General features: G+C 38.8%; 1 protein-coding gene across 1 annotated transcript in view; it reads right to left on the bottom strand.

Moving 5' to 3' along the window:
- ANKRD31 (ankyrin repeat domain 31) overlaps nucleotides 1-13,727 on the bottom strand; it is a 64,003-nt gene extending 50,276 nt beyond the window's left edge. Inside the window, 7 exon segments of the mRNA XM_068177173.1 lie at nucleotides 1,981-2,643; nucleotides 6,000-6,040; nucleotides 7,054-7,148; nucleotides 7,762-7,808; nucleotides 11,121-11,200; nucleotides 12,879-12,934; nucleotides 13,618-13,727. Of these exon segments, the coding sequence (XP_068033274.1) occupies nucleotides 1,981-2,643; nucleotides 6,000-6,040; nucleotides 7,054-7,148; nucleotides 7,762-7,808; nucleotides 11,121-11,200; nucleotides 12,879-12,934; nucleotides 13,618-13,727 (1,092 nt within the window).
- Nucleotides 13,728-15,757: the final 2,030 nt, after the last annotated feature.

Genomic DNA, 15,757 nt, shown 5'->3' with positions numbered 1-15,757 from the left:
ATAGTGAGGTGAGGGCTAGTCTCTTCTTCAAGGTAAAAAGCAATAGGACAAGGGAAAGTGGCTTGTACTTGTGCCAGAGAAGGCTTAGATTGAGTATGAGGAAAACTTTTTTCACTATAAGTGTGGCCAGGCACGGAACAGGCTGATTAGGGAAGTGGTGCAATCACTATCCCTGGAAATGTTCAAAAGACAGGTGGATGTGGCACTTGGGGACACGGCTTAGTGGCAAACACAGTGGTTCACGGTTGGACAACTGGACTTGATGATCCCAAAGGTCTTTCCCAACCTTAATGGTTGTATGGCAGCTGGGGAAAATCAAATATATTAGCTTAGAAAACTGTAATAGCTGTACTTTCCATGGATCCACATCTGCGATGGGAGCAGGGTTAGAGAAGGAGAGGAAACATTTCAAAGAAAGAAAACCCCACGCTTGCTTTATAAGAGACCATATACTAAAATATCTGGCATATCCAGCATCCTGATTGCATCTACAAGTCAGTACAGACTCTCCTCTTTTGGATACTTGTTTCACCACAAGAATACTCTGAAGAAAGAAGGGTGAGAAAAGACCGTGTTAAACAGTATACTGTTACAATTCAACAGTTACTAACAAATTAACTGGGTTTTTCTTAGTAATTTGCCTCCTTACCTTCTGCCTTTAAGAACACCAGAAAAAGGCACAAAGAAAAGATAAAGCTGATTGTTGTTTGACAGAAGAGTAGAGATCTCCATTTTCACAAGACTCTGCTTCTCAATTTTAACTGCAATTTTGAGTAAATCTATACATTAATCTTCACACAGCTGTGCTACAAATTTCAGAAATCAATATGTCACTGAAAGAGCTTTGTAAAGACAAAACTGAGACAATTGGCCTACAGACCTTTCAGCACCTTAAAATTAGCCATCTTTGTGGCACATTTAATGTGCCACATTTACACGCTAATACATTCTGTTAATACTACTAGGAAAAAACAGAATTAACTCAAGAATTTTTGGATGCTTTATGCCATTGTGGGTTGTATAACTTCCTTAAATAGCCAGCTTTATATGACTGATCATTGATTTTTCAGCTCCAGGTTATTATTCAAATACAATACAGAGAAGAGAATCAGGCTGTAGGTTTACAAGAAATGCTTAATATACTCTGCAGCATAAATCTATGTCTCCTATCTGTCCTTCTCCTCTCTCCCTGTTTATGATCTAAACACAGCTTTCCTTTCATGCTCCAACCCATATTTTTGTATTGGTATTACTGAATAGAAATGACATGTTACAGAACACCTTCACAGCACAAGAAGCAACAAGAAGGATCACATGTTGTATCCATATATACTGGTTTCTTCAGGGAAAGACAGGAATGTAAACATATGCCTCAGTTTCTTCAGTATGTCTTGCATAGGTAGAACTAAACACAATAAATACACTTCTAAATACATGTGTAAAAAATCCCCACTGAATAATCTTCTTAGTCTGTAGGAAAGACATATGTGTAATTTATTTTGTAATACTTGCAAAGCATTTGCATTTGCAGCAGTGAGAACTATGACAAAAGAAAACAGCACACTATTGCCTGGATGCAGTAGGAAACTGGAGATGAAATTGGCTGGTATATACTGGTATGCTACAATGAAATAAAAGATTAGTGTTTTGGAGAGAACATGAGACACAGAAGATGTACAGGCAGTCTAGGAGTTTTTGAAAATCCCAGGCTGATTCTAGGTTTCCACATCAGTCAATAAATTAACTTTACTAGGATTTTCCATCCCAGTAAGCTTACCTATTTTCATAACATGGATACATCCAACAGGAAATACAGTACTGAACTTTTAAAACAAAAACAACTGAAATTACTTAAACATGCAAATTAATGATGCTAGTTTATTCTTTACTAAGATTCCCATCCTCAAGTAATTTGGCTACTATATATAATACTTTATGATAAACATAAAATTTCAAATATGAATTAAACTGTGGTTATACTTGCTCATTTGTTGTCCTCTGCAAGATAGATCCTGTGAAGGCATTTATTTCTTCCACCTGAATTGTAGCAAGTTGAGGCTCCATCACGTTTGTTATTTGAGTATAGTCATCATCTACCTGCAGAACACTGATTTCTGAATTTAGCTGCTCTTCCTTGGCGTTAAGCTGTCTCTCATTTGGCACTACAGGAGTGGCAGCTTGTACCATTGATCCTGACAAGGCATTCAGAGGTGCCACAAGCTCTACTGGCAGGGCATCATTGCTCCCAGCTGCTGATGGATCGATGGAACAGGCATGACCCTGACACTCTAACTTGTCAGGCAATGGGTTTTTAACTTTAGGACTCTCAGAATCACTAGGGTATCTCAACAAATCACTGATGTCAACTTCACTAGTCTCTATATTCTGTTCAGTGAATACATCCATGAAAATCTTCCCTGGGGATGACAGTGAAAGATCTGTATCATTATTAAGGCAATGCTCTTTTACTGCAGTATCCGTGTCAATAATGGTCATGCAGGTTCTGTGGCAATTATCTAAAGCATGTGGAAATATATCTTCTGGTGGCTGTTTCTCTTGAACTGTTACTATGTCTTCCACAGGATCATGTATACAGAGGCTTATTTCTGGACAGCAATCTTTATCACTTAATTTTCGTGATATCTAAAAATGAAATTTAAAAAGTTTACAAAAAAGAATGGAGCAACTATTTCTAAAAAGCATTTAATTAAAATTCACTTTAGAAGTCACCTCTCTTTCTATATATGTGTGTACATTTTATTATGAACTTTTGCAAAATCTAGAAGACTCAAAGCTTTCCTTCATACAATATACTAACAAGAGTTATACTGAGATCTCAGTTTCAAAAGAAGTTTCAACTTCAGCTGTTGACTTCTATAGCAGTGAAAATCCAGGGCAAAAGAGACTAAATCTGTTTTAGTCTATTTAGTAAAGATATTATGTCATTACCAATGGCAATGGCAAATAACCTGAGGGTGTTATAAGGCTTTAAAAGAAAGTCATAAAAAATTTCTGTCACAGAAATAATGAAAGTAAACATATTCACAATAACATTTTGATTATGTGTTTATGTGGATCCAATACAGATATGGAGGATTTGTGACTCACACACTTCAGTTCAAAACCTTAGGATTTTGAGAAGTTTGCATGGTGTGGTTTCCACACTGAGTACATAGCACAAAATCATAACTGTTCTTGGAAAAGTAATACTGCTGCTTTTCTAATCACTTTAAGCTACATTCAACAGAAGCACCCATTCTTACATGAAGAAATTGCTTTTCTCATTTTCCCCCTATCCCCGTTTTAAATGCTCCGCAGGAAAAAAAAAAAAGTGATGCCTCCAGAGACCTAAACCATGTTTTTTTCTATATAACACTTGTATATAATAGTGCTCGTGGTTAGTAATACTAGATCTAAGAAAAATCTCTTTCAATGCGTTTTTGGAGTCTTGCTGCCATCAAGTGGCAACACAAGGCAATGCAGGAAACCTTTAACCACTGGCGATATGATTTAAATAAAGCTTACACACAATAAAGTAGTAAGGGCATAAATCTGACTGCATACACTCAGGTTAAGTTTGCAAGCTAGTATAAATCCTTGTTTCTTTCTTGAAAAATTATTCCCCCGCCAGATGTTTCCTATCTTTTTCATGTACATCATATTGTTTCTAAGTACTGATTACTTCTTACTTTGCTTTATTGAATTACACTTTAGTTTTACACCACTTCTCTAATTCATCCAGACTTTAAACATCTGGGTTAAAATAAAAACTTCACTGGTGATAACTTTCTCTACTTGAAGAACTATGGTATAAACAGCATGTATATGTATTACAAATTTCCCAAGAAAAAGGTTCAATGCATTTGTTGAAGAGGGCATGAAATTTTGCAAGATTCTAAAATCCCCAAAGTCAACTGAAATTCAACCCTTAAATGTGAGATGTTCTCAAGACTCCAGACACAGCAGTCCAGGTGCAGTCTCACAAGAGCAGAGTAGAGGGTCCACCAGGATTCCAAAGTCCTTATCTGACTGAGCTATTTTTCTGTCAGCTAGTCCACAGCTGTACTGATGCCTGAGGTTATTTCTCCCCAGATGCAGAACTTCGCATTTCCCCTTGATGAATTTCAAGAGATTTCTCTCCTCCCAGTTTTCCTATCTGTTCAGGTCCCTATGAATGGCAATACAACTGTCTAGTCCATCAGTCATTTCTCCCAGTACCTCCTCTGAACTTGCTGAGGGTACTGTGTGTTCCATTTTCCAGGCCACTAACAAAGACATTGAACAGTTCTGGCCCCACTACTGACAGACCAACCACAACAGAAATCAGTGCTGCTACATCATCAAAACCAAGAAAACTCAGCAAGACTAATTGTGAGGTGTCAGAATTCTATGAACAGATGATAATACAGATTTACTTTGTATTTTCAGGGATACACAAAACTAAGCTATTCAATGACTCACGGGTGGTTGTCAAGGTGTCTGTCCTGACCTTGCTTCAAATCAACACATGGAAGCCGGTGATGGTCATTGGTTTATCTCACTAAAGATCCTTCTGCAGGACTCAGACCTTGCTAGTGCCAACATCAGCCAATATCCAAAAAGTAAAAATCCACCGTAGTGACTATTTCCAGCCTTGTTACTCCAGGGTCCTAAAATATCTTCTCTGGAGATACTCCCAGTGCATTCAATCTGCCTCTTCTACAGAGGCTATTAATAATAGGCAATCTCTGTTTCAAGGCATTTAGAGCTGGTTCTATGAGACTAACCCTGTACAATGAGAATGTTTCATTTAATAAACATATAGTTTTATATTAATAGCTGTGTATTTTTCAGAAAAGAATATCCTTAGAGACTTCATTCTTTTCCCTTTGTTCTGAGATGGAATATTTTGCCCTGTCATCACTTGTATTTGCTGGAAGATATGAGCAATAAGGACAGTAGGAAAGAACAGCATTTTAGTCTGATAAGGACAATAGAGTACAACAGCGTAGCCTTGGATAAATAGATAAAGGGGGTAACTTAGGCAAACAGAAGCCATACAAAACGCAAGCAGGATGCCAGCTCAGTTCTGCAAGGCTGACAAAGCAGAAGTTATGCGAAACAATGATAATGTGTTTAGTCAAAAGTAGGGGTCAAGGAACAGGCACCTAAAAAGGACATGGGACATTGAAAACACCCAAAGAAGACCATAAAGAAACATACAAGGACTTCTGATAAGGGCTGCAATAATGTAAACGAGATTATAGATATACACCAAGTAAGGGGGGATAGCTAATAAATGAGGAATTGGTGTGTATCATAAACATTGTTCACTGAAAGTTCAGAGCACTCAGTGAAGGATTCTCCAAGTGACCACTGCTGCAGTGAAGACTGACTGCGCTCAAATACTCCAAACTGAGGTAGAAAGTTACTATCCGGCCAGTTTTGGTATCAATACTGGTCTCAAATCTGTCTTTGGTGAATTCTACCAAGAACTGCTTTTCCCCTGACATAAACCTCAATAAGGATCTTTGAAAAATGCCAAGTAAAACTGATTTATATAGAACCCTAACTTTTTATTTGCAGGTACAAATCAATGGGGGTAGATGGTACAGTAATAATGATATGGCATCTGCATTAAGCAGAGTCTTTCACAGCAGAAACTCTGCTACTACCTATTTCTGACCACAGGTGAGAATCTCACAAACAAAAGGACAGTAACAGAAAACTTCTTTCTCCTCAGAGACCTTCCAAATGCACTGCTTGTTTCATAGCTTCCATTGGTGGGGAACATTTTAAGCTACTAAGTGTCTTCATTACTTTAGCTTAAGTAACAGCCCTTATAGATTCTGTCTCATGATGATGTCCTTCCCACTTCACTTTCACGGACATGCTTCTACCCTTGTGTACTGCAAGCTTAGCAACTACAGTTCTTATGGAAAAAACAGAAAATAAAGCTTAGCTTTAAAGTTGTTTTCAATGCGCTCAATGTCAGTGTAAATAGCTATGTGCTTGATTACCTTTTCTTCTGAATCCCTCTGAAATCCATTCAATTTGATATCTAAATTTAGGAGAATAGAAAAATATTTCAGTTTTACTTTCCACTTCTGAAAGTTCTTATAGTCTCTTTAAAAAATGATATAATTTCCTAGTTTAGGTTTAAATTTCAAACCTTAAAAATTACTATAGTCATGTTCCCCTAAGGAGAACTGACAATAAAATCTCTGCTTAGGATCTGTTAGTCACCAAATAATATGCCAGAGCTATTTTGTCACATTTCTTCACTGTAGTTTAGAGTCCTGTGTTTCCAAAGACTACCAGCAGATGGAATTGCCACCCATTTCATATGACAAGACCTAGCCTCTGCCCTCTCTAATTACCGTGCAGTTAGACAATACTCCTAAAACAATCCAATAACTTACTGGCTCTGGATAGCGATGATCCCAAACCCCCTGATCTCATCACCTTGTTTCAACATTCATGTGACTCCCTGGCAATTTTCTAATCAGAAATACAGTGAATGTTTTTCTGTTGGATTACCAAAAATAAACTCAAGTGGAAGACAGCTAAACAGATGGATTAGTCCTGCACTTTTGGGAACACTGAGGAATGGAAGTACAACTTAAGTAGCAGCACATGCCATGCAGACCTGAGGAACAGTAGCATTTTTGTTTCTCTCTTCTTACAGATGCCTCTGATTCTTGGATATATTAGAAAGAAGCAAGTAGGAACCCTCCATGACCTTTTTACCTTACACATCTATAAGGTATTTAAATACCATGTAGCCCTGTAACCCTTGTCAGAAAATTCCACAGCAATGAAATAATTTTAAACTGGCTATATACTCCTGGCTTGAGAAAACAGTTATTTCTTGAAACAATCCTAACACAATACTTACAAAAACAGAACTTGCAGTCCATGACTATAAAAACTGAACAACTGTTGTAAAAAACACGTATAGTCAGATTCTGTACAAACTTACATGGATACTCATCTTCAGCTTACCAAACTATTTTCTCAAATGATTTTGCCAAAGCTGGATCAACTCCCTAGTTTTGTATAAATACAACGTACCTACAGAATTATTTTGCTGTTCTTCTGCTGCACAGTTTAATGAAAAACAAGGCTTAGAAATATTTTCAGTAGGTGATGAATGGTTTATCCAACCCCTAGGATTAAATAATAATACAATTTTAAAAATCTCAAAGAATTGTAATCTGCTCATCTTAGGAACATTTTTACAGTACTTTGAGTTGGCTGCTGTCTGTGGAAACTGCTGCAGTTATTTTAGAGGTATACTTTTCAAGGACATGCAATAAACAAGACTTCTGGATTTCCTATGTGGAGCTAGTAATGTTTACACATTTGTTCTCTAAGTGAAAAAAATGGCCTTTTCTATTCATTATTACTTCTGTCTATATTTCTGTTATAAATTTATCTTCTACTGAAAACTTCCCAAAGTTTCCAGGAACAAAAAGCCTAATATTATTTATTACAAGTTTTTATTTATCAAATGGTTTTCCCCAAGTTCTGTTATTCTTGTTGGTTATGTTCTTAATCCATTTAAGGTAGTATCATCAACAAAAATAAATCCAAGTACAGCTTGATCCATATTGGACACTGAACTACTGCCGACATAAATACAGATCCTTCACTAAGCAAACAAGAAAACTGTTTCTTAATAGAACACTGGGAATAAAACAACATACAAATGGAAGTATAACAGGACTATTTAATTATATTATGTCTGACTGGAATTCCTATGTGATATACTATACTCACTTCAGTAGGGACTGAGACTGGTCAGATGTGTATGTCTCTTGAAGTACCTGAAAGAAGAAAAAACTTCACAAGTAAGTAAGTACTTAATCACTTATTTTCTCAGTTTTATTGCAGGCTTATCATCTTCCTTCTGTAATTTAGTTGGGAAATGGAATTCTTAGATCCAATTATTACATATATTACTACTACTAAAAGCTTAAACATTTTTTTAATTTGTACTATTCGACAAAAATGTTGAAAAATAAATCAAGACTATAGAAGAAAACATTCACCCACTGTTGCAAGAAAGATATGATTGCTTCAAACTTAAGATGTTTTATACATCAAAGGTCCAAAACACAAGGTATTTTAATTTTAACTCACAGCTTCAATCTTTTTTTGAAAACTTTTTTTTCATTAAATAAGACACGGTGCTGTTCCAAAGACTGTGATGTTTACTATTCTGCTCGCAATATCCCTACAAATACCGTATTTAAGGAACTTCAAGATTTGCACATCAGCCAGTTCTGAGTGGCAGGGCTGCCACAAGCCAACACAGAAAGAGCAGGTGCGTAAGGAGAGCACTGATGTCACAGCAGGAGCCAAATTCCAAATCCTTATTACAAAGACCTCGGATCTGTTTTTTGTACCTTGACCAATAATGCAGAGATCTCCCTCAGTACGGAAAAAGGAGCCTTTATACATAGTCTAAGGCAAACTAGGAATGATTAAGATAGTCAAGTGAACTGCAGAACGGATCTTCCACCGATGAGCTATGACTGAGTATTAATAGTAGACTATGCACACTCTGGCTGCAATTTTAAACAAATCATGGACTTACAGTGGACAACATTACAGCACTTACAGCACTAGAGGACTCTAAGAACACCTTGGTGCGGACACTAAGTGACAACTTCTCTGGCTTACACAAGCTACTAGCCACACAGTAATAACAAACACCTTAACAACTGCTTCAAGAGCAGGACACAGAAATTTCTCAGTAGCAAGGACTGCTAAAAGGTTCCCTGGAACAGAACAGATTCTTTAGGTTGTGCAACAATTATTGACTGATGTAATTCCAAAACATGGCAATGAGATAGTTCGCAGGAAGTTATTTGTTTTGCTTAAATAGGACCCTCCAGGCGAGTCAGCCTGAATATTTATACAGAATATTATCCAGAGATCAAGCAAGGTCAGGAGAATAACAGAGCAACAACTAAGCCTCTCTAATTGGCTAACATTGCTCAGAGAGGTGCTTTAAAACATCAGCAAACTACCACTACAACTCAGATGAAGATGCTGTTTTGTCTGCTAAAAAATTAGGTTCTAAGTGAAATCAGCATATTGGTCACTGGTTGAGAGATCTTCTCAAACCATATGCATTACACAAACTGTATTTCTGGCCACTGACTGAAGTACTGGGAACAGCCTTTCATCCTGCCCTCATTGCTGGTGAAGAAATTCCTGCAAAATCTCATAATTTTTCTCACTTGAACACTTATTTATACAGACAACTATATGAGGGAACTCTGGATTATTTCCAAAAAAAAAGGACTAATGCTTAAAAGCTGTTAGGTGTTACCTAACACCATTTGGTGCACTTCACCAAACAATGTAAGAAAAAAAAACCATAAAAAAGTGTAAAGCACAAACTTACAATCATTACACCTGTTGGAACAAGCTATAGAATACCATGTTAACAGATAACGAAAATGACTTGTTGAAAAGAACCTGGATTCTACAAAATCTGTATATATGTCTACTGCATCTCTGGTAGATGAAAATTCTTAATTACAATTTTTTACATGATGGAATCAAAGACAGGACTGCATGTCCTAAGTCTCCCATAACCCATCTGAAGTACAAAGAAAGCTAAAACTCTCTGGAACAACTGGAACAGATGTTACTTTTCCTAAAAACATTCATAGCCATTTACTCTGCACGAACCCCAAATCACATCACATGCTGTGATCATATATGTTGTATTCATACATAATTTCTGAGGACAAACTAGAAGGAAAGCTTCTATGATAGCACATTCCATGTTGGCTCTTGAAGTGATTGAAGAGCCACATTGGTGCAATGTACACATGTAGGTATCAAAGACAACAGGCCAAGACCACTCCTTACAGTATTCAGAAAAACCTTAAAATTTTAAAATGTCCCTAAGCTGTGCATGACCAAGTTCCAGTGTCTTGCTATACAGGTTTCACCAAAACAAAAAATACTAAGAATTAGCCAAACTATTTGGTGAAAAGTCCTAGGTTTCTTTGCTTTTCTGACTTTTTCTTTAGTGGACTGGGCATTTGTCCTTAGATTTGGGAATGGCTAATCTGATAAGAACCAGGGAGCCAAAGGCTAAGGTTAAGAAGCAGCTAATCAGATCATCACCCAGAGGGGAAAGGGAAAGACCAAATGTGCACTTCTCTCATTCCCTTCATCCTTAGAAAATCATTATGAACTTCAGTCAAGACAACCCTCAGACATGCAAGGAGCAAAATAAAGTGATGGAGAACAATCTTTAAAGTAACAGCATCTTTTGGATTTTCACTGTTTCTCACACTGTCACTTGAGACAAATTTATTTGTAATTCTAAAATGAGCTGTAAAACATTCACTCCAGTAGAAAGCACATCTTTTTGCAATGTACCTTTTGTCATTTAGGAAGCAGTCTAGCTCTTTTTAGAAAAACTCTCTTTTACCAGCATAAGGATACACAGACTGTAGGCTTTGGACTGGTGAATCCAGGCTAAAGACAGTGTAACAGTCACAGTTAAAAGCAGAAAACCTGTTTGTCTCTAATTGTTTCATGACCCTGCCATATGCAGGTGGAAAACTAATTGCTCAACTGAATAGCAGTTTATGGGCTAGCCACCAAGCATGGTAAATACATTAAAAGGTAGGCTAATTAGCAAATTAGGGAATGCAGAATTATCCATAGAGTAAAATAATTACCCCATCATCATACAAGCAGACATTTTATTCTGCTTTTTGGATTATTAGCTATTTCTTTTTGAAAGAAGCAATTGATCAATCATTGGATCACGGCTAATCTCATAATGAGTAACCCAGGGTGTATTTTAGTACAGTCAACCCAAATGATTACCCTTCAGCTCCTGAAAGGAACAAATTAAAAAGTCTGTGCTCCAAAATTTCTTCATCTTTGTCCTGGGCTTGTTCATCAAATTTAAAAGGTTATAATCTTGAAATACCACAGAAGGCACTTTGATACATTCCAGTAGACTATGCGCTACATAGGTGACAAGAAGAAATTCAATTCAGCTGTAAGCCACTAGACCTCCTCAAGGGCATGCCCAGTGGGTTTATCAACAATTAATCATTAGATATGCTTAGAGAAGACATTACCATCGGTGGACTTACTGGGTTTATCTGTTCTGCCTTATGATAATATGTGTGGTCACCAAAATCCTGTATAAAACAGATTTCTGGAGAAAGAGTTCCTAGGGAAAAAAAAAAATAAATCCTCAGTAACTAAAATTTTGATTGTCTTAAGTTCTATGTAATTTTCCATAATTCCATAGCTTTTTATAACTCAGTAACTGAGCTACATGCATCAAAACTTCTGATATGCAATGGATTCAGCAGGCTATATAGTCTATCACACTAGATTTTGAATCTACATGAATGAAATAGAAATTAATAAAACAAACCAGCAGTGGAAATTTATTTCACTTAGTGATCCAGGACCATCTCTGATTTTGCATTGGAGATTATGTCTTTCCTATTATTTTTTAAACTAATAACTGCAATTTTGGTAACCTGCCTGATCCATATGACTAAAATATATTTGTACTTCTAGATGGCATCACTTCTTTAATGACTATACAAATGAAGACCTTCTCTTGAAAAAAATTTAAAAAGAGAGAAACCCTTAAGTTTGGACCCTATGCTTGAAAACTAAGATGTTGCTACTGACACTAATAAAATACTAATCAAATTAATATTTATACTATATATCTCATCACCAAATTACTTCTATACAAGTATACACAAAACTGTGAATGATGAAATTCTAATTCCAGCTTCCTAACTATGATATATGCAGAATGCTAAAAATATCACCATCTATTACAGCTGCAGAGACAAAAACTCACCACTCAACTGTCAGACAAATGCCCACTCTACAAACTGAACACAGTCAAACAGACATGCCCCATGTATGTTGAACATTGCAAGGACTTAGTTCCAGTGGACAACCACAGGGAAGTTCAAAATGGGATGATGTTCCTCTCCTCACTTAAGACTATTAAGCAACTATAAAAGGTTCAGCATTAGGAAACCACAGCCACTGGAGTTTCTGCATATTTCAGTGGGCTGAAGATAAGATTTGTATTAACTCAGAGTAGGCTGATAAAAAAAATTATGGTTCACTCAGATCTTCAAACTAGCAAAAAGATAAACACAACCAAATCTGGAAGAACACCATGTGTCACTTAAAGTATTCCCAGTCTGAAATATCACTGAAATAAAACCTATAGTATGCAAGTAAAATGGAACATATAAAAATGTCAAGAAAGTAATATGAAACTATTATGTAACTAAAACATGCTTGCTCATGCAGCCTGCTCTACAGGAGTTATTAGGGAATATTTTAATACCTTAAATGAGTGTGCATTCATTCATGCTGAAAGTATTTAATGATACACTAAACGTAATGCACTGAAATAGCCCTACTCAAACTTTTTATGTTAAAGAGAAGGATATACTAACAATATTAATGGGGTTTTAAAAATAGCATAAGCAGTTAGAGCTACATTCAACTGTTATGCACATAGAATCCATTTATTTTATTCTGCATAAACACATACACAAAAATACATACATGTAAATAAAACTGATATCCCTATATATAGCTCTAATACTTCCCAAACTAGGGATTCTCAGTCCCAGTGCACAGGAAGAAGAGAGAGAACTCAAGAGCAAACCTGACCAAATATTAAAAATATGCTGAAGAATCTTTTAAAATATGAGCTACAATTAGAAATATAATCAAAGAGCACATAGTTCCTAAACAACTTCACACAACACCCAAGTTTAAATATGGACTCAAGCAAAATCCAAAGCAACAGTTTAAGGAAAAAAAAAGCAACACAGACTGAAAAAAAGAATCTGACCTACCTTTATTAATACTTATCTCAGTTGTTAAAGCAGTGTCCTTGTTAAGAAAAGCCAACCTTTGCAAAACAAATAAAAAGTCGTTAAGGAGCTGTAAGCACTACAAGCCTATGAATTCAAAGGGCATCTGAAAGCATCCATCCCAGCCTCTGCCGTGGGGACACGCCTGGGCAAACGCTGACAGAAACAGTAAAAAAACCCCAGACTCCAAGGATGTATGCGATTTTCTGCATAGAAAACTGTAACTAGGGAGGCACCTCGCTGCTTTAAGTATTTCCAAGAACTACAGTGCAACAAAGCCATCATAAAGATCGGAGTGTGGTTTCAAATCCTTGTTGTATCTTAAAGGATACAAGAGATAATATCACGAAAATTACATCAAGGCAAAGTTGCAGGGAAATAGAATTAGCACGAACTGTATATTATAGTGTTTATTTTCTCCGTGTTGTTTTCTGGGCCATTTCACTTCTGCTGACTAAAATGTTACTAACAAGGTGGGTGCAGGGACATAAGCTCCGAGGCACACAAGGTTTGTGAAAATAGAGCTATTTGCAGAGCTAAGAAATGCTAGGTCCAGGAGCATATAAAACGGCTCTGAACAGAGCGGAGAAAACAATAAAGGGGAGGGGAGGGGAGAGGAGACGAGACTCGACTCAGCTCGGGAGCGGCCCTCTCAGCCGCCGCCTCCCTCACACCGGCAGGTGGGCAGGTGCCGCTCGCAGCCACACCGCGTTATTACCACCTCCTGCTCCGGAACTCCTCTTCCTCCACATCACTCTCCGTCACAGAGCACTCCACGACAGTCTCGTCGCTGTCCGTGTCGCTGTCGCCGCCGCTCCCGCGGCGCTCCATGGTGCTGCCGCCCTGCTCCCCAGGTGCCTCCTCGGGCAGCCGCTCGCCCTCGTCAGCGGCGGCCGCCATCTTGTGGCGGGGCCCCGCTGCCCCTCGGGCGGCGCCGGGCTCGCAGCGCCCGCCAGAATCACGGAGTGCCGGCAAGCGCGGTGCTGCGTGTGATCAAATGGGGATCGCTTCTCTGAGTGTGTGCGCTTCCGACGCCGGCGTCTCGAGAGTCAGAAACGGGCATCTGTCCAGAGAGTCACAGAGTGGGAAGGGGGTTGTGAATTAGTGTCTTATCAGGGAAAAAGGCCAGACGGCCTCAAAGGGGGCACCCTGAATAAAGGATTACTTGGGCTTTGACTGGGGTCTTAGAATCATAGGCTGTTAAAGGGTTTGAAGGGACCTTAAAATTCATCTAGGTTCAACCCCCTCTGCCATGGGAAGGGACACTTCCGACTAGAGCAGGTTGCTCAGGGCCTTTACCAACCTGGCTTTGAACACAGCCAGGGTTAGAGCATCCACAGCCTCCCTAAGCAACCTGCTCCAATGTCTCACCACCTTCACATTAACTCTTTCTTCCTAATATCTAACCTAAATTCTCCCTCCGTTAATTTGTACCCGTTGCTTCTTGTCCTATCACTACAGGTCCTGACAAAAAGTTCTTGTTGAGTTGTTGGCTACTGCTGTGCCTCTTGTCACCTGGCTGGAGCCACAGGCGCTGTTTGTATGCAATGGATCGGTGCCAATTCACAAGCTCTGAAGTCTTGCAGTGGTCGTCTGTCAATTACAACAACGTTTTCCTCCGGGTTCTGGCTCAGCTTTGCCTACCATCTCCTGGGCAGAGGGGCAGCAGTGCCCCTGAGGCCACCCCCAGCACACGACCAGGCTGCAGGCAGATACGAGAACTCGGTGTCATCGCACGTGGTGGCGTGCGCTTGCGGAAACCAAAGACCACAAACCACCACAGTGACGCCTGCTCCCACTGACTTTGGTAAATTAGAATTGTTAGTATTTGAGATATCATGTTTATGGAAAAAGTGGAAAACAGAGCAAAAATACTAAAGGCCATCTTAAACAATATGTGAATTACATATAATTGTTGAAACTATGAATTGCTGTTTTGCTTTGTTTTAGTCATATGTATATGCAGTTACAGCAATTGCTGCACATATTAACAGAGTCCAGAAATCTCACTGCTAATACTTTACACTTTTCAGCTAATGAAAGTCAGATACTGAAAAAAAAACCACTAAAGAAGCTATCAGGGGAGATGGATATGCAGCAGTAAATTATTAAGATTTAGAAACATATAAAAGACGAGAAAGAAAAGTATATTAACAGGTTAAAAGATCTGGCACGATTTCATCACTCCCAACAACTACTTTGGGTGGAGTTCCTCAGAAACCTTTTCATCAGCACTTCCTTTTTTGGGGTTTGCATTAATGTTTCACGGCACAGTGTCATGTGGAGCTGCTAGAAATATTTCTAAGCGAGGTGGCACACGTAAGATGCAGTCTGTGAAAAGCTGGGCCACGGATCATCCACTGCAAAAACCTTGCAGGTATCGCAGTTGAGCGTGCTCAGCCCCTGGAACGTGAACGGCCCATGCCCCGCTGCAGTGCTGTCTTGCAGCCATGTGACTCTGTGCCCAGGAGAACCACACAGTCGCTAGGGATGGAAGAGACCTCTGGAGATCATCTGAAGATCACCTAGCACAGGTTACACATGAATGCGTCCTGGAGGTTCTCTCAGGGCTTCCTATGCTCCATGAAAAAAACCTGCACGTCCTCCCTGGCCGAAAGCCACAAATGCATATATTACTCTGCCTTTGCCTTCCCCCCAACACTCCCCCTGGGTGTCAGGGGCACCGCTGCTTCCCACAATCAGAAGGTGGGAATGTCCACACTTTTAATGCCTTGGCAAAGCGTAGGATCATTGGGCGGTATCGGAGGCATGCAGGGCAGCTGGCCCTGGCGCTAGCCGCAGCCCAAGCCTTAGCCCAAGCCCAAGCCCAAGCGCAGGCCCCGGCCCCAGCAACAGTCCTA

The sequence above is a fragment of the Anomalospiza imberbis genome, chromosome Z, assembly GCF_031753505.1.
Source record: "Anomalospiza imberbis isolate Cuckoo-Finch-1a 21T00152 chromosome Z, ASM3175350v1, whole genome shotgun sequence".
Lineage (NCBI taxonomy): Eukaryota > Metazoa > Chordata > Aves > Passeriformes > Viduidae > Anomalospiza > Anomalospiza imberbis.
The sequence above is the reverse complement of the archived record's forward strand: the minus strand, read 5'-3'. Positions and strand labels throughout refer to the sequence as shown.